Source organism: Miniopterus natalensis, chromosome 20 (genome assembly GCF_054644295.1).
Source record: "Miniopterus natalensis isolate mMinNat1 chromosome 20, mMinNat1.hap1, whole genome shotgun sequence".
Classification (NCBI taxonomy): domain Eukaryota; kingdom Metazoa; phylum Chordata; class Mammalia; order Chiroptera; family Miniopteridae; genus Miniopterus; species Miniopterus natalensis.
In genome coordinates, this window is record NC_142100.1 from 6591543 (window position 1) to 6615475 (window position 23933).

Here is a 23933-nt window from a genome sequence, read left to right on the forward strand (position 1 = left end):
AGGAATGCGGCAGGAGGCTCTGGGGCAGCCTGGGCAGGGGCGGGGTGCTCTGCAGGCCCCCACATCCCGGCTGCCAGAGCATCTGCCGGCCAGGACGCCGTTTCCACGGCAACTTGGGACATCAGCATCCGGATGGCTAAAGAGAAACGGAATGAAGTGTTTCACCTGGGAGCGTTTTCGGGGCCAATCCGCATGTAACTTTTGCTCACATTCCTATGGGTGGGACTCTGTCGCAGGACCGCATCTAAAATCAAAAGAGGCTGGGAGAGGCCATGGAGCTTTGTGCCCACCAAAGAGAATAAGCAGTATTTTTAAACACCTGAGAGCCTCTGCCTCCCCTGCGAAAACCCAACAGGCGGTGCAGCTCACGCCCCGCCTTCTCATTTCAGAATGGGGAAACTGGGGCCTGGACGAGCTAATTGTCTTAGCCTCCCTCGGGGCCTGGGCGGGGAGTTCAAGGCCAGGCCTAATGTGCAATCACCCTAGCCCCAGGCCACTACTCACATTCCAAAAACAAAGGCACTTGCCAAGATTGTTCAAAAGCATTCCTTCACCAAGATGCTGTGTGGCCGCAGAAGTTGCACACATGTCGGCCCCACCTCCTGTTCTGGGCATCTGGCCTTGCGCTGCCAGGATCATGAGGTTGACAGTGCTGTCTTCCCATAGCAGACACATCGCATACCTGGTTCCTCCCCAGCTGTGCAAACCTCACGCGCACTGAGAGCCTGGGCCCTGTCCTAAATACTTCCTATTTCACTTCTGACTCCGTATTCCTATTATTGGTTTCCTGAAACAGTGACAAAATTGAGGCCAAGGGAGGTTAATCCACGTGCCAGAGGTCACACACCTGAGAGGTGGCAGAAGCAGGATTTGAACCCAGGGAGGGGGTGTGGTTCCAGACTCCAATTTAATCACTCCGTTTTACAGCCTTAAAGTAAAATTCCCTTAATAAAAGAGTTTACAATGAAATAATAGACATTAATTAACAGGACAAATCTCAGGCTCACAGCCTGATTTCTGCCTAACTGTGGCTTCCTTCCCCCCCCCCCCCCCCCGAGTTCCTAGGCCTTAAGCGAGAAACTAATCCTTATTTTCAAGTGTTTATTAGATTTTCTATAAGACTTCTTGAGAAAGTGGAGATTTAAAGGTATTTTAGATACTGCATGTGTGGCTTTTATGAAGTGTGTCACCCTGTCCCAGCAGTGCCCACCTCAGTATCCAGTTCACTCACTGTCCTAGAAGGCAAAACCAATGCTAGGTTACATACACCCTATCTGAGCTGTTAAGAACAGCCAAACTCATGCCAAGACAGAGATGGGCTTGGGTCTCTGTTTTCTAATAAAAAATAAATAATATTCGGTACGAACAGCTTGCTATTATTCCTAATAAACTTTTCATTCACTCAACAAATATTACTCAATAAATATTCCAGGTTCCAGGCAGTAATTGCTCTACTATAAATGAGGGCAATAAAGCCTGTGGCCCAGCTGGTCTTACATTTTGTAGAAGAGGTGATAATAAATGAATAAAAACAGTTTTCTAAGTGCTGAGGGCTTGAAGAAAATTAAAGTGAGGTGAGGGACAGAGTGATGTGGGGTGGGCGTGACTACAGCCAGCAGCATGGTCTAGAAGCCTTCTTTGATGGCAGGATATTTGAGCGGAGACATGAATGCCATGGAGGATCCCACATGCAACACTGCAGTGGGTCCTGGAAGAGGAAAGAACATTTCCTCAGGCAAAAGCAGCCTTGGAGGGTTCAAGAAACAACAGAGAAGTTCAGGAGCCGCTTTCTTGTGAGAAGGGCAGGAAGTTGACCAAACATAGGCAGGCACCAGGTAACAAAACATCTTTTATACCCCTGAAGAGATGCATTCCATTATCATATAAATGGGAGCCACTGTAGGGTTCTGAATAGAGAATGATGTGATTTGATTTATGTTATTTTATTTTTTGTTGTTGTTAATCCCCACCTGAGAGTATTTTTTCCATTGATTTTTAGAGACAGTGGAAGGGAGGGAGGGAGGGGGAGATAGAGAGAGAAAGAGAAACATCAGTGTGAGAGAGACATATCAATTGGTTGCTTCCAGCACACACCCCAACCAGGGCTGGGGATTGAGCCTGAAATCCAGGTACATGCCCTTGATCAAGAATCGAACCCACAGCCTTTTGATGCATGGGCTGAAGCTCTAACCACTGAGCCACACAGGCCAGGTCTGATTTATGTTCTTAAGCGATAACTCAGTCTACTAGATGAAGAATGGACTCTGGTAGAGCAGAAGTGGAAGAAAGAAGACCAGAGGAGATGCTACTGGAACAGTCCAGGAGAGAGCTGTTGGCAGCTTAGACTACAAGAGGAAGTATCTGAGATGGCTGAAAGTGTCTTATTCAGGATATATCTTAAAAGTAAAGACAAACAGGATTTACTGATGAATTAGATATATCATAAAACAGAAAGAAAAAAATGTGTCTATTATGTTTTGGGCATGAGGATGAACGATGGTGTTTATTCTTAAAACAAGTTCAGACCAAGGGAAGGGATGCTGGTGGAGGCTGGTGACTGTCCGCGGTGGGGGGGGGCTGGTATCAAGAGCACTCATCGGGAGGAATCGAGCTTGAAATAGCTGAGTCTTTCACTGATCTGTAGATCAACAATAGGATGTGCAGCCTGGAGTCCAAGTGACAGACTGGTCAGGAGGGAGAGTCGAGAATGACGGCAAGAAGCTCTGGGTAACATGGGTGTGCTCCAATGTAACTGGGAATTTGGAGCAAAATCGAAAAAGAAATGTCCAGCAGTCACAGAAGAGCAAGGAGAGCAGGCCTGGTGATACAGGTATGGAATACAGGTATGGAAACAGGATACAGGTATCGAAACAACCCAGGAAATAGCCAAGTTTCAGCTTAAGAAGGAAAAAAGACAAGGGACTATTCAGAGAAGACAAGAGACTGGGGACAGAGGGATTGTGCTGGTGACAGGTCATAAAGACCAGGGGGTAGGAACGTTTGGAAGACCAGGAAGAGCTCTGCAATTGGGCCAGGTTACTGGTCGTACAGGACCACATGGGTAATAAGAATCTAAACAATACATGGCCTGGAGGGTCTTTGACTTAGGGGTGGCTAAGATAACCTGGAAAGTAAGATACAATAGGGTCTGTCCCAATGGTCTCTTGGGAAAAAGAGGTAATCAATTCCAATTATATTCCTACAATTCCAATTATCTTCCTATGCCAGAGCGGCCTCCTGGATACACGCATACCTCGGAGACACTGCAGGTCGGGTTCCAGATCGCCACAACAAAGCAAGAATCATACTAAAGTCAGCCGCACTCTTTTTATTGGTGGAAGGGTCCTGCCTTCAGTTGTAAAAAAAACAACATCTGTGAAGCACAATGTAGCTGAGCGCAATAAAACCAGGTGCCTGTGTTTGTTACGCAGGGACTGGGAAGTCAGGACTGGGACAGGGACAGTCACGCTGAGAGCACTCAGAACTCTGATGTCGCCTCTGTGGACTGCAGTGGCTCGTGTCTCTGTGGGTGACAGGGTGGTCTAACCAGTCCTCAGTGGTCCTTTACCAGTGATAATTATTTAAGAAAACTGTTATACCCAAGTGTACAGTTTCCCGGGGCTGTTATAAAAGTGCATTACAAACCGGGCAGCTTAAAAATCATAGAAATGTTCTGCCTCACAGCTCAGAAAGCCAGGACTCTGAAGTGCAGGTGTCGGCAGCCATGCCTCCTATGGAACCTGGCAGAGAGACTCCTCGTCGCCTTTAGTGGCCTCTGGAGGTCCGTGCACTGGCAATCGCTGGCACTGCTTGGCTAGCAACTGCTTAACTCCTACCCCGGTCATGGTCATGAACATCCCATGGCATTTCCCTTTGCATCTACTATGCCTCCACATTGTGACCTTATAAGGACACCACCAGTTACACCGGATTAGGGGCCCACCCACTTTAATATGAATCCATCTTAAATACCTAATTATATCTTCAATGGCCATACTTCCACATAAGGTCATATTATGAGGTCCTGGGTGTTAGGACTTCAATATGTCTTTCTTTCTTTCTTTGTGTGTGTGTATGTGTGTATGCGGAGGGAGAGAGGTGGCACAATTCAACCCACAGCACCCAAGTGTCGCTCTTTCCAGTTTTCATGAATAACTACTACGGCAAGTTAAAAATAACTTGCATATATTTTCTTTCTTCCTTCCTTCCTCCTAGGTTCTGACTGGTGAGAGTTGTTCTGGATTCAGCTTTTCGGATGAGCAGGGTTTCCTAAAGATGATCACTCTAAGTGTCAGAGCTCTTCCCCGCTCACCCACCACACGACCGCCTGTTTGAAAGCCAGACAAGATCGAGAAATTATTTCCCCGTGGCTGTATCGGCCTTCGCCTCCATGGGGAAAACAAAGCTTTGTCTGAAGGTTCATTTCAGTTTTGTCATGTTTCCATCAGTCCAGTGGTTGATGCTGTTTTCTATACAAATTTTATTCTTTTCAAAAACCACCAGCAATATTGTAAGATTAATTCATATGCTCACTCTTCATTTTATAAGACCATTCTACCCCCCAAAAACTTTCAAAGCTAAAGCATCTCACACCAACAAGACAGCAAGTTGGCTAAATGCACCCATATAAACCCAAGCAACTCAATCACATGAAGTGGTGAGATCTGGGGAAAACAGATCATGAAAGGTTGAGACTGCTAAATATAATTTAAACCAATTTACAACCATGGCATAGGACTCAAGTGAAAGACTATTTCTGTGCATCCATCAGTGAACTGTGAGCTCAGCTGCTAATGCCAGACACACTAGTCTTGCCCCAGATTTGCACATGAGAAAAGTTACCAAATGCAGAGAGGCTTCCTTTCTACTTTTGCCATATTCCTGCAGGCCCTGAGCTACACTCTCAGTGAACAGGAGACGTGGCTGAAGAGAAAAGTACCATCAGAGAACATTAAGGCCGTGAGGGCTTAAACCCCTGCGCTCAATGGCTTCCTTACCCTTCAGTGGATATCATGGAAAAACCAGTCTTCCAAGGAAAAGGGGTCCATAAATTTTAAATCTATACATAAATCCCTGGCCCCACTATTTGTTTCAGATAACCTGGCTCCAAAGAACCTTCTGTATGGCTTGTTCTGGTAGGAATTCATCTTCAGAGCCATGAATTGTCATAACTTGCTATGCAGCAATCTTGTTAAGAAACATAAAGAAACACCTGTCTTCTCGCTCCCTCTCTGGAATGAAATAGCTCAAGAAATTATTTGAACTGAAGAAGATACCTACGATCTAAACAGATGTGTAGAGAAACCCAGAAAAGTACAATTACAGGTAGATGGAGGGGCAGAAGCAAGATGTGGTACCTCTATCAAAGTGTAGCTATGTAGGTGCTTAAGCTTTAATAACTTATAATGAAAATTGCTAAATGTGAAAATATTACATATACAAATACATGCATATGTGTGTATAAATGTGTAAAACAGAAAGTTGTAACTATACACTAAGCTTCATGTCCACTTTTTCATTTTAACCCAGAAAAACTATTTGAGGTAGGTAATAACTATCTTCTTTATACAGAGAGACTTAAAAATTTTGCCCAAGATCACACAGAGAAAGTACCTACACCAAGATTAACAGAATCCTGCCTGCCAGCCTGTTTTCTTTCTAGCATAGCACCCCTGTTGGAGTATGAGTTAGCAAAGTCTTGCTGGTTGGAAATCTTTGTCTCCACCAACTGCACTGCCATTAAACATTCCTATCGCTTACTCCTCTCTTACCTCACACATGCAATTTGAAATTACATCCTAAACCCAACCAATTCTTGATTTCCTAAAAAAATAGTTTTATTTGGCCATCCATGTGATGTTAATGGTATTATTATATATTTTCAGTATTCTATTACACAGAGTGGGAACCCATCAACCTGCTCCCAAGGAAGCAAACAGACCTCAGATAATGCAAGGATAGTGTTATATCTTACCCATCAGTGGAGACATTGGACTTAGAATAAATATACTATTAATAATAATTGCACTTTTTTCAAGATTCCACAAGAGAGATGCCAATGATCTTATTTCCCATACAACAAAGACAGAAATTGATAAGTCAAGTGCCCACCTAGTCTGTCCCCTAAGCCAGGGCACCAGGTAGACTGGATTTCAGACTCTTCATTGAGTCGTATTTCCACCTAGATCTAGTCAATGTTCCATTCCAGAGAAATTCATGGTAATTCTGAGAAATTATTAACACTCTGTGAGAGTCCAAGGCTGCTGATACCTGAAGCAAAAGTTGGTGGAAGAACCTGGAAAACACTCTTACTCTGAACCAATGATGGTGATTCTAGGATTCTTAGCCAAGGGACCTCTGGAGGCCAGCTGGGTCTTCTCTGTGTCTCCATGCCACAGACTACATAAAACCTTAAATACTCCCATACCCAATTCCAAAAATACTTCCAGTAAAAACATTCCAGTGCTCCAGGACAAGAAGGAACAACCAAATTCCCTTTCTAAGACGAGAAGAACTTGGCAATGAAGATGCGGTAGAGTGAAAAAAAAGCTCTGTGGTTAAAAAAAAAAAGAGAGAGAGAGAGAACTAGCCTAGGAGTCAGAAGTAATTGGTTCCGAGTCCAGCTCAGCCACCATCTGACTGTGTGATTTGGGAAAATGCCTCACTTGCCTCCCAGTGTTTTGGTTTCCTGATCTATAAAATTGGAATAGTAATTGCATTCACTTCATGGAACAGCCATGAGGATTAAATAAGGCCCTGACAGTGCTCAACACTTGACACTTAGCAAACAGAGTTGTACCAAACAATATCAGAGGCAGAGAAGAAGAGCTAAGAAGGCAGGTCGTAGTACCAGACAGAGCCAGCAGTTAGGAGACAGCGTGGTAATAAACATTAGCTAATTGCCCCAGAAACAAGTCAGAGTGATGCTTTTTGCACTTAGTATGAAAAGGGGGGCCTTCCTTCAGGTGTGGGTCGCAGGGACTGAGGCTCACAGCCTGGGTATCAAGTGTGGGCTGGATGTCAGCTCCTTCTCGCCCTTTCAGAGAGACATCCTTGTGCGAGACTGATTATCACCAGCCTCATTATCTGTAAAACCAGGTGGCTGAACTCCCTGGTCTTTGTAATCCTTTCAAAAGCAAAAGAAACATTTCTGCAAAACACCTCGCCTTGTAGGTGAGGAGTGCTGAAGAACAGTGCTGTCCTTCTGTGCCCTTCCCTAGGTTCCTCTGAACACTGGCACACTCCTCCTCCCTCTGCCCCATGGTTCGTTGGGTTTTTCGTTTTCCCATTTTAGTTTTTGGCTTCTTAAACAGACTGGGTGTGCTTCCAGGAGCCTCCCTCTGCAGCCCCATCTGTCCATGCTCTTTGGAGCCATGGTCCACCGGCTGGATGCCTGGCAGGCCCCGGAGGTGAGCACACAGTAGTGGATCTTAGGAGGGGGCAGGGCAGTCAGAACAGCACATGCTCCCTGAGTGGCACTGCTCTTCTGAACCAGTTAACTCATAAACAACAGATCAATAGTTACACCAGGAGACAACCAAACAGACTCCAAGCAGAGAGAAAGATGGGCAGAGATGTGCTTTTCTGAGCCCTTCTTATATTGAAAATGCTAATTTCCCTGAGGTCCACCTTGGGTTGACCATATCAACAGAGAGTGGCATTTCTTCCAAGGGGCTGGGTAAGGAAGTGATCTGGCAGAAAGAGGGCATGTGTCATGAATGCAGCTATGCAATAACAGGCAACAGATACAGCCCTCCTGTGTCCTGGACAGAAAGACACCAGCTCAATCACTAACGTGTAGTTGTAACCTCCTCAAGAGCAACCTCACCCCACACAGAAGAACCACCTCACACAGCTGCAAAACCTGGACAGTAACAGGTCCAGGCAAGGACACCACAAGACATCTGAGGGAAAGGGGCAGAGAAGGGCAAACGGAAGATAGTGATGTCAGACACTGATTCCTTCATATCCTCACGCAGCAACTATTTTCTGAGCACCTCTATGGGCCAGACACGTTACACAGTTTGAGAATAGGACAGATGAGGTACCTACCCTCAAGGAAAATGCAGGCCAGCTGGGGAAACAGATACTAAGCACATACCAAATAAATGAAAGGGAACACTTTCCGATACAGACGATTGTTGTGAAGAAATAACCCTGATGACATGCCAATATAAGACTGGTGGCAGTGGTGGTGTAGTGTTTCTATGTGAGTGTCCAGAAAGGCTCCGGTGAGGAGTCCCACGTGAGCTGAGGCTAAGACGGAAACAACTGCCCATGGGAAGATCTGGAGATCCGGGGCAGGGGCATTCCCAACAGTGGCAACCATGACTGGAAAGGCTCTGTGGCAAGGATAAGTTTTGGGTATTCATGAAACAGAAAGGAGGCCAAGTATCTCCAGCAGAGTATGTAAAGGGAAGGGCAGGAGGACAGTTACTCAGACTTTATTAGGAAAAACCATGAAGCACATCATGTAATAGGGTGTGAACCTGAAAAAGACATAGCTCTGTCCTCCAGAGGCCATGGAGGAGCTGGAGAGACTAACAGAGAACCCACCTGCCTAAAAACAAAATGCTAAGTGTTTTACATGATAGAAATAAAGTGCCAGAGCTTCCAGCATCTAGAAGGGGACTCCATGGGTTTTCTCAAGTATCAAAACCACATTATTCTGTGCTATTCCATGGACCTGCTATCTCTAAACTCAACTTCAATCTTATACATTTCTCAGACATTTTATTAACTCAACTCCTACCCCCCCAAAAAAAATCACCGTGCAGTGACAAAACCTACAGTCTAGATACAGGACAGAGGTGTAGCTCAGCCTCTGGTACTCACTCTCCAGATGAGCCTAAGGTAATATTTGGTGAATCTATAAACACATGAAACATATTCATCTAAATCGCCACGGAGCACATGGACACGAAGTGAAGGTCTCTAATTAATCACACCCCCAGTTGGGCCTCTCAGGCTCTCCTGCTCTCACTGCATCCTCGTGTTCCCATCAGAGGAGCTCAGTCCTGCCCACTGTGGGTGAGGACACTCCTGCCCATATATCAACCACTTGTTAATGGGCCTCTGCCTCAGCTGCTAATGACCTCTGTCCACAGCCCACCTTTGCATTGCACCCAAGACCCTGAAATGTGAAGTCCATGCCTCCTGCTTTTTCCAAGCCCAACCCCCAGCTCAGTGCCCTCCCTGTAAGAATCACTCAATAAATCTCCACTGACTGACCACAGCTGTATTTTAAAATCCAATGACAGAGCGATGTGTTAAGGAATTAAACTGAATATAGGCTGGGGATATTTTTGGTTTATTTTCATTTGTTTCATCTGTTCGGTAAACATTTGGAAGCACACGGTGCTCATAGCATTACAGGCATGATCTGCTTTTCTAGAGCTAGCTGCTCCCTAGTCCACATGGAGGAAGGAGACAGAGAGTTAAGCACAAGGTATAAGCTGAAATGAGGGGGGGTGGGGATTACATTCCAGTGACCAATGAATTTATTGGGGAAAGCTGTTGTACAAAGTCAAGGAGCAAAGTCCAGAGACAGCATCCCAGCTCTGTCCCTTTTGTGATTTTAGGTGAATTCCTCTCTTGGGGGTTCAGCTTTCTCATCTATAAAATAAGAATAATTAAGTCTAGTTCAGAGAGTTGTTGTGAGAATTAAATATTACTATGCATTAAAAATGTTTCACACAGTAACTGGCCAGTAATTGATGGAATATTCATCTTATTCAACATCATCATTACTAATGCCTCACAACAAGGTTTCAAAACTTCCTATCTGTGCAACCTGGATCAAATGATGTCAGCTCTCCATGCCTCAGTTTCCTCATCTGCAAGGTGGGGATAACAATAGAGCCTGCATCACAGGGTTTCTGAATAGGGTTAAATGCTAACATTATGAGGTTGGATGATGGGTGATTTTTATATAAAATATTTAGAATGCTCCCTAGCAAATAGTGAGTGCTCAATAAACCTTGGTTATTACTGTTATTACTGCACGTTCTGTTTTATGTAACCTCACCCTTTTTAAAAAAGAAAAGGGTGCATACAGGCTATGAGCAGAAGGGCAGAAAGAGTGGGAGACTGCAGGTCGTTGGCAATTTTTTCAGGCTGTCAATGGCATGTTAGGTGAAAGCTCCCCCGATACCCCCACAAGGATCATCAGTGCTGATCAGATGAAATAAAACACCTGTAAAAGTTTCCTCACACTGGAATCGCTGCTGAAGTGTTAGTTCTTTGGGGACTGGAAAAGACCTTCCGAAAGTGACAGTGGAGGGAACAAAGCCAAAGGAGATGACATGAGAGCAGAAAGTCCTCTGCCGGTTGAGGCGAGAACTACAAGCATCACCCTCCAGTCGCCACAGCGGTGTGGACGGTGGCTCCCGGCAGAGCAGAGGCGCTGGGGGCCTCCCTAGGGAGGTTCTGTGTAGTTTGGTCACATGCTGAACAAAACATGAAGAAAGGGAGGGAGGGAAGGGAGGAGGGAGGGAGGGAGGAAAAAAGAAAGAAGAGACCCACATACACACCCAAAAAAGCAAAAATAAAATAACCCAGAGCCCTGAATCACTGATTGTTGCAACCTGAAATCAGGTCATGCGTAAATTTTATGTAAGCAAAATAGGCTCTATAATTCCTACTTGTTTCTCTGTACAAAACGCAGAGCCTGTGTTGAGAGTTCAAGGGCTTGCACTCCACAAAGGTGCACCCAACAGGGTGGCTCTTTCTTGTTCCAGGGCATCAGAGCCTTAGAAGAGCAAGGGTCCTTCTGCGGAGGCAGGGGCATCCTCCCTGCAGACGTGCTGATAGCCCTGCTGCCCACTTCCCGTCCGAAATCAGGCCCATGGCAAGAGGCTGGTCTCAGGCAGACCCTAGTTCCTCTAATCCCCGCCCTGTGGGGCTCCACTCACTGGGAGGTTCTTCCTCCTGATGTCAGGAAGACAGCCAGCCCAGGGCTGGCACAGAATGGCAGGAGATGCTCCAGGAGGGCTTTTTATGCCATGGCTGGGTTGGGCTAGAGAGGAAGTCCCACCATATCCCATTTCCTCCATCTACACCCAAACAAGGCCAGTGTGTCTACGCATATGTGAAAATGCAAACATTAGTGCCTAAAAGAGACAGTGAGAGGGACCCCAGAGTGAGAAAGAAAGGAGGCATGGAAAGAAAGACAAAGAAAAAGAGAAGCCAGCCAGTACATGATAATGTGATTTTAAAGAGAAGCTGCTCCTAACCCAGGCCCACCCCCTGGCTGAGCATCTGCTAAATTCAGCCCCTCTCTAGAGAGTCCTGATCTTCATGAGCCTAGGGGGCTGCCTTCTGGAGACCAGATCCTGGCCTGTCCAACACTCATCGTTCCTATAATACGGGGCTACTCTGTGCAGGGCCCCTTTGCTATTCCTTTATCTCCAAATCTCTGTACAGCTGACTACCTTCCACCTTCTTGAAAATACCAACCCATTTCTTTCTAAAATGTTCTGGGCAAATGTCTCTATTTTATCTCTTGGGGATTACTCCTTGCAGCCAAAGATTAGGGACACGGGGAGGCATGCAGAGAACACTAAATAACATCGACTACATTGCTTTAGGAGTTCATTTTTGTTTTTCCCTTAAGTAGACTGAAATCCCGGCACATTTGGAGTTCCCATTGAGCCCCTTGATAAAGCAGATGCACACTTATTTCAGGGTGGGAGGTAGTTAGATGTTTAACCTTTGTTTAAAATAGTCCCCAAAGGGCTTAGTGGAAGAGCTTGATTTCAAGAACCAAGGAGTGACCAGGGATTCACTGGGCAATGGGGATTAGCTCCCCAAAGACAGGAGCATGGGATGCGAGCAGTCCTTGCATGGGTCACACTTCCTTTGGCAAAGTCCTCCCAGTGCCCTCCCCCACCACCATTTTCTATCCCGTGGGTATTGCATTAAGTGTACTATCCACAAACAATCCAATCTTAGGACAGTCACCAGGGGGCCAAAGAGTGGACACCAGCACCAGCACCAAGAGTCTTCACGTGCAAAGGACAAGAACACTGCCACGTTGCCCTGTGGTTAGCTCAACAGCCCAGTTTGGAAAACTTTATTTAAGAGGGCATATTAAATCTAAGAGACATAGGGAACTGGTTGTTCCGATCAGTCTTCTCAACTTCCACCTCAGGCTGACTCGCAGAATCCCAGAGGGCGAGACTCCACTGCCCTCACTAATTCTGCGCTGCCCTCCTGTGAGGGGCACAGCTCTAGGCTCTGGAAATTGAGTCAGCATTTCAGTAGGCGGGGTGACCAGGAAGACAGAGTCTTACTACTTTGCACAAAACAAAACCAAAATTCCCCTCCTCCTCCTGTGGGTCCTGTAAACCTCAGCCCTGGAAGCCGAGCAGGACCTGACCCGACACTGAACCTCACCCGTAGATGAGTTCCTGGTGGTGGATAGCAACCAGAGCACAGTTAACCAGGTAAATGATAGTTCCCACAGACAAACCAGACTCATCTCCAGGACTTCAAGCTCAGAAAGCTGTGGCCAAGCAGGAAAAGCATGTCCTTCTGCCCAACAACGTGTGGCATGAAGGTGCCCAGGAAAGCCCCGCACAGTCAGGCCCAGCTGGCGACTCCCCATGTCATGGGCAGAGCGAGGGCATTCGCAGGAAGCCAGACCTGTCCACTGGGGCTCGTTAACTTCAGAGAAGCCTGTTCACACTGCTCTCCGCCCAGGCCCCAGTCACCACGGCCACCAGCCTGGGAGGGCCACAGTCCTCAATCCTAGCGACTTCCTGGCCCAGCCACCCCTCTTGCTTCCCAAGTCTTGAGCCGAGAAGCCAGTGTCGGGGAAACAGCTCATCTCCTGCACCTCTGAGAGGTTCCCTAGGAGGCCACCGACATTCCCGGGCAAGCACCGAGTTCGTCCAGGCTCCTTGACACACACCTGCGCCCCCGACCCCTCTCCCCCTCTCCCCTTTCAAATCCTTGTCAAGTCATAGAAGAACGGCAGCTCCCTACCTGAGGGTGGCGCTCTCCCCCTGCCGGACCGTCACGTTGTCCATGGCTTTGGGGAAGGTGGCATCTCCGCTGCGCACGGGCACTCCTGTGGGTACAAGGAACAGCAGCCTGAGAGACACGACCACGAGGCACTTCCAGGGCAGGAGCAGGTACCCACAGACCCCCATCCTCGACAGCCACAACTTCCCAGAACTCCTGCAGCCGCTCGGCTCACGCCCCCCGGGCGAGCTCAGGAAGTGGGTGGGGCGGAGCCGCGAGCGCGGGGACCGCGCGGGGAACCGGCGGCGCTGGAGCGACGCGGGCGGGCGGGAGGGCGGCGCGCAGACGCCTCGCAGCCCAGGGTTCCTCCCCGCGCCCAGCCTCAGCGCTCCAGCCTCGGCGAGCCGGTTTCCATCCAAAGGGGCTCCCTCGGTGCCGCCGAGCCGGGGGCGCGAGGCGGGTGCAAAGGCGTGGGCGCGTCTCAGGAGTCCCTTCTTCCCGTCCGCAGTTCAGACATGGCACTTTGGAGTGGAATAAGCACTTTGGTACCCGAAGGGGGGACAGAGGGCGGGTTAGATCCGGCTACGCAGAGGTCTGCAATCCCTCCGTTCCAGCGCGGGGAGATCCAGCACTTTCTTTGTAAGTTTCAGGGGCAGGCTGGCCGGCGGAACGCAATCTGTAACAATAGCAGAGACGAAAAGTAGAGCAGGCGGGGGGCGGCGGCGCGGGCGCCGGGCCGCGGGGATCCTGCCGCAGCCGCCGGGGCCAAGTTCCTCGGCGCCGAAATGCGCGCTGCGGCGGCTGCGCCGGAGCCGGTCTCGGCGGAGGCTGCGGGCGCGGCGGCCGAGGCGGGAGCGACCCGGGGGGAGCGGGCCGCGGCGGGGGCCCCTCGCTCGCTCGCTCGCTCGCTGGGGAAAGCGAGGCGCAGCCGGCACCCGAGCCTCGCGGACGCCTCGCTCAGCGGCCGCCCCCGGCCTGCGCGCCGCCTTCCTCCCGGGAGCAGCCCCGACGCGCACGGGCCCCGACCGCCGGGGTTGTCATGGCAGCAGCTCCATCACTGACCGCCGCTCTCCCGGAGCCGGCGCCGCGCGAGCGGGCGGACTGCGCGCTCTCCCCGCGGGCGGGCGGGCGGCGGGCGGGCGCCCACCTTAACCCCCGCCGCGCCGCGCCCGCGCCGCGCCCGCACCGCGCCGCGCCGCGCGGGAGCTTAACCAGTTCCCGCCTCGGGAAGCCGGCGCTTCCACGCTAAGCAGCCAAAGTTACCGCGCAGCCTTAGTAAGCCCGAGACGCCGTAATGAGGGTCACCGACTAATTAACTGGGGAAGGAGAGCGCTGCAGCCAGCGCGCGTGCACCTTTAAAATCATCCGATTAATCCCAGGCCCGTGTAGAGTGGATTTGGGGTTTCAGGAGGGTGTTTTAGAATAAGCTCATTGGTATTCCATAGTCATGCCCCCCCCCCCCCAAGCCGCCAAAAGAGCTGTTTTTAAAACACCGGAGACGCAACAGCACCATTCTAAATAAAGATCTTCCATAAACAAAAAAAAATCAGCATCACGGAAGCCTCTTGGTGGGTAAAGCCGGCAGAACCGCATCAAAAGCGTGGTCAAGTTCTCACACCGACTTACATTCTTTATTCCCATTTTGTCCCCAGTAACAGATGCTGGCCCCGCAAAAGCGCGCCGCCAGAGGGGTGAGCGGGAGCCTCCCGCTTTACCCGCGCAGTGGACTCTCAGGGTTCCTGGGCCGCACATTCTGGCCAAACTGATTTCACCTTAAGAAGTGTGCTTTGTAAATTTTTGAAACCTGGGAGGAAACTGGATTGGTCTGAGTTCCTGTTGGGTCCCCTCTCCGGATGTACCCTCTCTGGGCACCTACATTTTTATTTCTCTCTTAACTTCAGCTCCCAGGAAATGTGGCGCATCCTGTTCCTGGGCCTGGCGCCTGAGCGAGGGGAAGCCCCAGTAATCCAGCCCACACAGAGCTAACACTGTCTTGTGTCTTCCCAGGGACTCCAGACCTGAGCTCCCTGCACTCACCCGTATTCTCCCTGGGAACAGAGAGGAGGCAACAGTGGCTTTTTCCCCCTGGACTTTCTATCCAATCTAACCAGGAAGCTTTTTACATATATAATAGCTGTTAAGTAACAGAAAAACATTATTTCCCTAAAGCCATTTAGCCAACACCAAAGAGACAATCGTTATAACTATAAGGGTCCTAGTACCATAAAAGTCCTTCATCATGCAAGTAGTAACCATTACTTTTGTGTAAGTAACAGGCCTGTTAGAGATGACACAGCATTTCACCCATCACGTCCCCCTCACTCCACGTACTTTAGACTGGCAGGGACTGAGGTCAGGTATATAGGCCTGGAAGCCAAACTCCAGGGTAACAAAGAAAGACTGAGCAGCCTGGCTTTTCTCTTCCAACAGTGGACCAGAAAATAAATGCTCAACCATGAAAAGTTGAGCAATTTTACACTGAAGAGCTCAGTTAATCTATCATTAGACCCATTTTCCCCTACTCTCCTCTGGTGATTTTCTGATATTAAATTCTCAGGGAAACCCATCTGCCGTGTTTGTCCCACAGTGACCGTTTGATATATAGTACCCAAAAATCAATTGTCAACTTATAACCACAAGGAGAGACTTGACTACCAGGGCTGGGGCAGAGGGCTGGGGGGGGGGGGGGTGACATTTATGGAGAGCAGGAGAGTTTTGTTTACATTTTTGAAAGAAAAAGAGGAGAATTCTCCCATTTTAGCACCAGTTCATTCTTGCAAGTCCCTAGTTCATTGCCATTTTACAATGGAAAATTGTGGAACTTGGAAACTGAATGATTTCACCAAGTTAAGATATGATGTGCTAACAGACGTAAGGTATGAGATGATGTTTGCTGACTTTCAGTTTGCTGAGTTTAGGGCTTCTCTTTCCCAAAAAAAGCCCAAGGAGGCACCTCAAATCACCCATCCATTTTAATCACCCGTACTCTCCCCCCCAAGCCTTTTTTTAAACGCATCCTCACTGCTTCGTGTGGACGCAGAGGCCAGCCACAAGGGAGGAGAGGGACTCCTTGTGTCTTTGGAGCCATTTCCTGAAAGACTGGAGAATGGCAGGGATGATTCCTTTCATGATAAATTCTAATCCTAGCTCTTGCCTCTAATTCCCAGGTAGGTATAAATGAGCATTAGTTTTTGCACCTAAAAATGTGGATAATGGCAACAACAGGCCTTCCCCAGGGGCCTACATACATGATTAACTCTACAGTAAAATACTTAGAAATCCATTTAAGGTGGAAGATGCTCTATTAATACCTTTCGCCTGCCACCGGCTCATTATTATGGCTGGGCAGAAAAATAATTCTTCTTTGGGTTCTTTAAGATGTTCAGTTTACTCCAGCCTGCATGCGGCTGATCTAAGCCAGGCAGACCACCTCTGTGGCCGTGGAGGGACGGCGCTGAGCCGCAGGGAAACCCAGCAGAGCTCAAGGAAGGCTCAGGATGAACAAAGAAAGGCCCCTCGCCACCTCATACCTGCTGTTTGAACCCAGAGACCCAAACTTTATTCCAAAATAGAAGTTTAGAAAGTGGAGAAAGGCCAGAGATGCCCTCGCAATTAACAGCATAATCCATTTCTTTCAAACTCCTTACTGAAGTGGTTTGAAGAGGTGAAGATCCGAATCCTATGTCAACTCCCTGCCCACCCCGTAATCCCTAAATATAGCCAACATTTAGCGACTTATCTTATACCCTGTCTCTGGCTTCATAAAAATGGCTGGATTTATTTTCTTCTCTCCAGCATATCCAAGTTAATGAAAAAGGGATGACAGTCGGAGCAATTTCATTATTTGTGTTCTTTATAGAAACATCTTCCTCTCTGCCTCCTGGAAAGCAGATCCCTAACGAGCACCCACCTCCACCTTCCTCCCCGTCTCCCTGTCCTCGCTCCCTCCCCTCTTGCACACACGTATACTGTACACATAAATCAACTTGTCACAGCTTGTCTCTGTGCTGACAGCTGTAATTGCTTCAGGTTATAAAAATATCTATAGGACAATGCCTTTCAAGCACACACACTACGCACATGCACACTACACACTGCCTGAGCCAGAGAAAACAATCATCTTCCCTTTAATAACCCCATGACCGCGAAGGGGGGGGGTGCAGACTGCGAGGGCTGGCGGGCAGGTGAGGAAACGGAGGTGGAAGCATCTGCACCCGACAGCAGGCTTGGAACCGGGAAGGATTTCCAGTGAAAGGAAGTCAGCTGCTGTTTTTGTTTTACTCTGTTACCTACAGCAAGCCTGGGTTGGCTAAAGAGCTGTGAATATTCCACACAGGAGAGCGAAGAGGAGCTCTAGCTTAACAAATGCCAGTTCCTCTTCTCCTTCTCTCAAAAGGCTAAAGGCCCCCTCTCCTGGTGGAGATTCCAAATTGGAGCACAGGCAAGAAGATGATAAATTCAGGGTGGTTAGAGTGGCACAGCAGCAAATAGACCGCTGAAGGTGTCATTAGAAAAGGCTGGTCAGTCTGCGTGAAGACGTGTCTCCAGAGGAGCAGGGCAGGGCTGGACTCTGGGGAAAATACACGGCATTCTTACCCCTATATGAATATAGGCTCCAAATAAGATTGTTCAGCTGGGCCAGAGTCTAGCATGTTAGGATTTCAGCAGGAAGAGCCGAAGAGGGGAAGAAACCTCTGCGAGAAAAAAGAGGCCACTGATAGCGTGGAGGTAGACACAAAGAAAACACAAAGGTCAGACTGCCCGTGGACTTCGAAAGCCTTAAAGCCTCACGAGAGGTGCACAGAGCCCAGCGATGCTCAGTAGAGCAATTGGTAGGTGGGCACAACAGTAACAAGGAGCGGGGTGAGTGATCGAAACCAAAACACCACAAAAAAGGGAGCGTCCCAAAAGCCAGAGGTCTGTAGGGAAGAGCCTTTCCTCATCTTGGTTTTGGTTCATGAGGCCCTGGATGGAAGATGTATAGTATAACGCGCTCATTTTAGATCTGGGAATTGAATCAGGACTGGAACCCAGGACTCCGCCTCCCATCCCGGTGTTGTTTGCACTGTACCTGGCCGGTAAGGACACTACGTAAGAGCTGAGTAGTCAGTATCTCCTTGGCTGCTGTGCCTACTGGTAAGAGAGGGTGCCAGAGGAAGCCGTGTCCCTAGTGCCCAGTCTATCTCCAGGTATTCATTACTCAACCTCAGTCAACGGTCCCAGGACACTTTCAGGAGGATGTTGAGCTCCTTATATACCAAGAACTGTGTCGAAAGTTAGAGATACAAAGATGGAAGGCACAGCCCCTGCCCTCAGGTTGCTTATAGTATGGTGCCATCGGGCTTGTCGGTGGTTTCACTGGTATATACATTCAGGACTGTGGAGGTCACGATGAACTCAAACTCGTGCTCCCTGCAAGCCCTTGAGAACACTCACTGCTGAGAAACACAAGCTGAGATGCGCCTTCTCTTTGGAACAGTTTATCCCATTACACTTGTCCCGATAGCCGGACACTGACCGTGGTTGTCTCAGCTTCCTGCAGAGTGGCATTAGGAGGGGAAGGATGCTCTCCAGGATACGTAAATGTAAGAAAGGGGCGCATCGACTCAACGCACAAGCCTTCAGCGCACACGAAGGCCCGCTGTGCGCTGGCTGGCGGATTTAGGCTGCAGAGGAGAGCGGCAAACCAAGGCCAACGTGGGCTCGCCCTCTCGAGGCTCGCTGTGTAGCCCTCTCGAGGCCTGCTGTGTAGCCCTCTCGAAGCACACTGTGTAGCCGGAAAGGCCGGATTTAAGGGAGAATTTCAGAAAACAGTGGAGGTAATTATGAAAATCCCTGTGAGGAGTAGATAGTAGATGGAAGAATGCATATAACAGAAGGTTCTCACAGAATCTGTAAGACCAGGAGAAGTTTCCCTGAGGAAATGACTTCAGACTGGGGTGTGATAGTGGGGAGAGGAAGGGGCACGCAGTGTGGGCAGGACTCTGCTGCGGGCAGACGGGACAGAATCCTCAGCGCCCAGGCCTGGGGGCAGCCGGGGCAGAAACTGCCTGCCTGTTCTCGAATGGCGCTCATTTAAAGGAAGGATGGTGTGTCCGAAGGGCTGTGTCTGATTGAAAACCCCCAGCTGCTTCAACATTCTGTGTCCATGCAGTCATTGATTCATTCAGTACATATTTATTGATTAAGAATGACCACGGGATTTGGACTCAGACAGACCGGAAGTCAAACACTCATCTTCTCTGTTACTAACTGGTGACCTTGGGGAAATAAGTTAACCTGTTTGTAAAATAGTGGCGATCATGGCACCCACTGCACAGAGTTGCTGTGAGGAGAAATGAGACAAGCGATGTAAAGAGTTTAGCACAGGGGCTGCTAGAGGACAGGGGCGACCGCATGGCAGCTCCTGTGCTCCTGGACTGGGACTGGGACAGGGGGACACCGGTGGAGGTGCTCCCCTCATTCACAGGAGCCCTAGGCACCATATTTATTCAAAGAGCTCAGGAGCCCGCTGAGCAAGGGCCTGTGAACACCATCTGTGTCTACATCTTAGGGGTTAATCCCAGAGACAAAGCAGAAACACCCGCTGGGATGTGGTCAGAGAGGGGAAGTGGCTTCGTTTTCAAAGGAGGACAGGAAGAGGGACGGCCCTCTGCTCTCACCCCAGTCTCTCCACCCCAGTGTTCCTCCGAAAGCACACAGGATACGGGCCTGAGCTGGAGCAACTGGATAGGGCTTTCTCTTTCTGTGGCAGCTGGGAACTTTTATCGGTCATGTTCCCACATACACCTGAAAGGTAGTGAAATGAACTGAAAAAAAGAAAAGACAGCTCCCGCTCATCAGAGGGTGAGCGGTGCCCGGTGACCTCCTTCCTCTGAAGCTGTTGGCCCTTTCTGCTCCCGTGTGCCTGATGAATCCAGAGCCTCCTCAGTCTGGACTGCAGACCAGTGATTTGATAATAATGTCCTGTGCCCGACTCATTGCCTCTCATTTCTACTGCTGAACATCCCAGAGCAGTGCTTCAGAATTAGCCTGGTACCGTCTGCGGAAGGGAGCAAGGTTCCACGCCGACATCCCTCTACGTGCTTGAATAGACTCAGTTCTGGTGTTTTCAGGGCGCATCCCAAGCAATGAGGTGGCGCCTTCTCACTTAGAAAGAGCTCTTTGAATGGCAAGCTCTCCAGCCCCCAACTTGGAGCTTAGAAACCTCAATCTGCTGTCAGAGGAACTTGTCTTATCTGTGTCCTGCATGCCTTTCTTCTTAACAACCACCCGTTACTCATGATTTCCTTTCATCCATCTCTTCATTTTCTTGGTTTTACTCATGGTTCCCCAGCCAAGAGCAGCAGCAAAAGAAGTAAATTATAAAGAGACACGAATTTGCTCAAAAACACATGGGCTCAAATGTACGTTTTATTGGAGGTGATATTTTGTACCTACAGTTTTTAAACCAGAAGACTCGGATTCTAAGTCTCAGCTCAGGCCAGCATTATGTCACCTGAGATAAGTCACTTGCTTTCTTCAATGTTTAGCTTCTTTATTTTTCGACCAACCAAATAGGCCTTTGAGAAGATCTATGCAGCCCAGTGGGCTAATGCACTTTAGAAAGTGGAAAGAACGGTTCTAGGATAAGATGGCAGCGCAGCAGAGGGGCTGGAGGTCAAGGGTATCGAATTCGAGCCTCAAATTTTCCACTTACTGGCTGTATGAAGCTGCCCAAGCCACTTTCTTTGCCTGTCTAAAGGAGTTTGGGTTAGAGGACTTCCAAGGACCCTTCCAACTCTGATAGTCTATAGTTTTAATGCTGCCCAACACTCTTGTCAAAAGCAGGTTATCCTTCAAATTCACTTATTAGGTCCTCCGAAGAGAAACAGCCGCCCTCATCACATCCTCTACTTTCCTCATTCACCTAGGTGTCCCCTCCAAAAGGCAGAAAAGCACCCCACCAGATCATTACTGAGCTGCACTGCGTCTAAGCCAAGCTGATGGAAGAGCCAAGAAGATCGAAATTCTTCTGATAAAGGGTTTCTTTAAGGAAAAGAAAATCCCACAATGCAACCAGCACTGTTAATCTTCAATAAATATGCTCTTAATATTTAACTGGCATTTATTTAAACTTACAGTAACTGTCCTATTAAATCTAAATTAATTGCCCATATGGGAATCTTCCCCTAAAGCCTAGCTGGGCATGGCCGTCTCGATCGTGGTCTATGCTAGGCATCCAGCCATAAAGAGAATATTTAAACCATCCTTTTAAGATTAGGCTATTAGAAGATCGTGGTTGGAAGGGCCTTAGAGGTCATCTGGACTAGTAAGTTTTACAACCTGTGTCTTCTGACTTTCTGGGGCCTACTTTTCCCAAGTAAGTAAGGGCTTATTATGTGCTCCCTATAACTCTCTCTCCCTCCTTTCCTTTATATTTTACTCTCTCACGTCTCTCTCTCTCTCTCCCTCCTTTTCTGGCAGTGGTGTTTTTCATTTAGACTTTATATTTTAGACTCATTCTGCTGTGTTTTTGTCTCAGTTTCTCCTGAATTTATTAGGATAAGTCATTTTGGACACATAGCAAATTCTGTATACACAGATATATACATATATATATATATATATATATATATACACATACATAGTTTTTTATGTATCACAATGTTTTATAATAGCGGTTGTATATAGAAGACCAAGAGCTCTGAAATAATCCCTGAGTCACACTGCTTTACAAGGGGCAGTGAGAGTGTAATTGGGTAGAACTGATCTTTGCTTTCCCTGAAACCAATCAATATTTTTTATTATAAATGTGGTCCCCGGCTGAACTTCTGGGATGTTATTTTGGAATGATTATAACACATTTACAACATTTCTACAGCACATACATGTGAGCACACACACCCTCACGCAGGCACACCCCCCTCACCCAAGGGTTTCATCCAATCAGTTTACTAGCGAAACATGTGGATTAAAGATAAACACCTAATCAGACGGCTTAGTGTTCAAGCTGAGTTAATTTTCCTCAAGAAGTGGGAACTGGTTGAGACTGAAATAATTTACCTTAAGGATTCTAAAGCTCTTGGTCCCTGAGTTAGGTTTCTATATGCTCCCTGTCTGCCTGGCAGGGCCGGGAGAGGGGTGTGATGCAGAGAGCGTGGTGTGGGAGAAGGGGATGGCTAGGAGAAATATGAGGGCGTGGGTGAGAAGACAGTGGGTGGGTGGGAAGGCACAGCACCCATTTCTAAGAGCATTAAACACATTCTCAACTGTTTGCTTGTGGAAGCTTGCGTTTGCTCGGCCTGTAGGAGCCATGCTTCTTTGTGTTTCTAACCAAGCTAATACACAAACTGCCCCATTTCCTTCTTTCCAGCACTTCAATCACTGCACAGTGAGACTAAAAACACTACACAATCCTTACAGTGTCTTCAAAAGCCTTTGTATGCCAAGCCCTTTATTCTTTATTTTATTGAGTCTCAGAAATTTGAGGAATGATTTTACACATTTCTACATACTCGTGTGTTATCCTGGCTTGTGTCTTACTTGTGCATCTTGACTCATTACCTTTGGGAGCTCGGGGACTTTCAACAACGGAGCAGAGAAGGCTGCAGCTAGAACATAACATCCCTCCTCACCTGGGAGTTGATGTAAGTTTTCTACCCCCCTGCCCAGAAAGGAATGATGCCCCTAAACCTTCTGTACGCTTTCTGCACCTCTTTTAAGAAAAATCTACAAGTGGTGCTGCAGGTAGTGAGAAAGCCAGAGCAGTTTGTAAGTGGCTTGAGAGAATGGACTTAAATGTGACTCCGGTAGCTTTAAACCTGGGCACGAGAGCAGGAAAAATGTTGTGAGTGTCTGTGTGAGTAAGTGACAACACGTGAAAATAATTTATCCAGGCTTTCAAAACAGTTTTGACAAGGTGTCAGGATCAAAGATGCCTTAATAAAAAATAAAAAAAAGTGAGTAATGAGGATACTATTTTTTTTTTCCCAAAGGTAGAACATTAGCTTAAAGCTAAGACACAAATCAAGGCTGGATTGACATGTTTCTCTGTGGAGAAGTATTAATACCAGATTCCCCAAGGAAGAGTTGCTGGGACAAACCAAATGCAATATTTTTATCAATGATCTGTCAAAGGGAATTCATAGAGAACTCTCCCAAATTTGCAGAGACATTAAGTTTCCTTAAGCAATTAAATCTTCAGTTGACATGGATGAGCTACAAGTAGTCCACAAAGTTATGACAGCGTGTAAAGAAGTGGGCAAATGCAATGCAATATGTTTTAGGAAAAATCATCTAAAATGTTCTTTTGAGACGCTGGGCTCCGGGCGGTGGCTCAGGAGCAGTGCTGAGGAGTAACCAAGCATGGATGTTGGTGCTAACGGCTTTGACTTTACATCCAAGCTCAGCTAATCGCCAGCGTGACCTTGGATAATTTTCTACCTCTTGGAGCCTCAATTTTCTCCTGGGCTAAATAGGAATATCACCTACTTCATATATTTGTTGTGAGGTTAAATGAGATAGTACATGCAAAGTACCCCATGGAGAACCTGGCATGTGGTGCAGACTCTGCAAATGGTGGCTGGCGATTAATCTGTTTACAAAGCAGGAAAGCCACCTTGGAAAGTGTTGTGGCACTTGGCTCCCAAGCTTTAGTCCTGACAACACATTTTGGACTATGAGACTATGTATTATTATCTGCAGGTATCAGGAGCTTTTGCCAAAAAAAAAAAAAATACATGTTAGGCCAAACACTTTATGAAAGCTATTAAGATATTGGTAAAAAAAGAAATAAAGAAAGAAATGTTGCTTTTATGAAAAATTACTGTATTCTATATTAGATTAGATTAATTATGTTATGTTATTATATGGTAATATATGTGATACTGTTACTGTATTCAAATATTACTTATAATAGTTCTCATTGTGCCTCACAGATAATACAGAAACTTCATGTGCCCAATGTCTGAAGTGAGAAATCGGGA

At 47.7% G+C, this 23933-nt stretch overlaps 1 protein-coding gene across 3 annotated transcripts in view; it reads right to left on the reverse strand.

The window, feature by feature from the left end:
• The window catches only part of NTM (neurotrimin), a 379856-nt gene extending 366184 nt beyond the window's left edge, over window positions 1-13672 (reverse strand). For all 3 annotated transcript variants that reach the window (XM_016204484.2, XM_016204483.2, XM_016204482.2), the window contains exon 1: window positions 12988-13672. In XM_016204484.2, the coding sequence (XP_016059970.1) occupies window positions 12988-13154 (167 nt within the window). In that variant the 5' untranslated portion in view covers window positions 13155-13672. The remainder of the gene's footprint in view (window positions 1-12987) is intronic.
• Between the last annotated feature and the right edge of the window lie 10261 nt (window positions 13673-23933).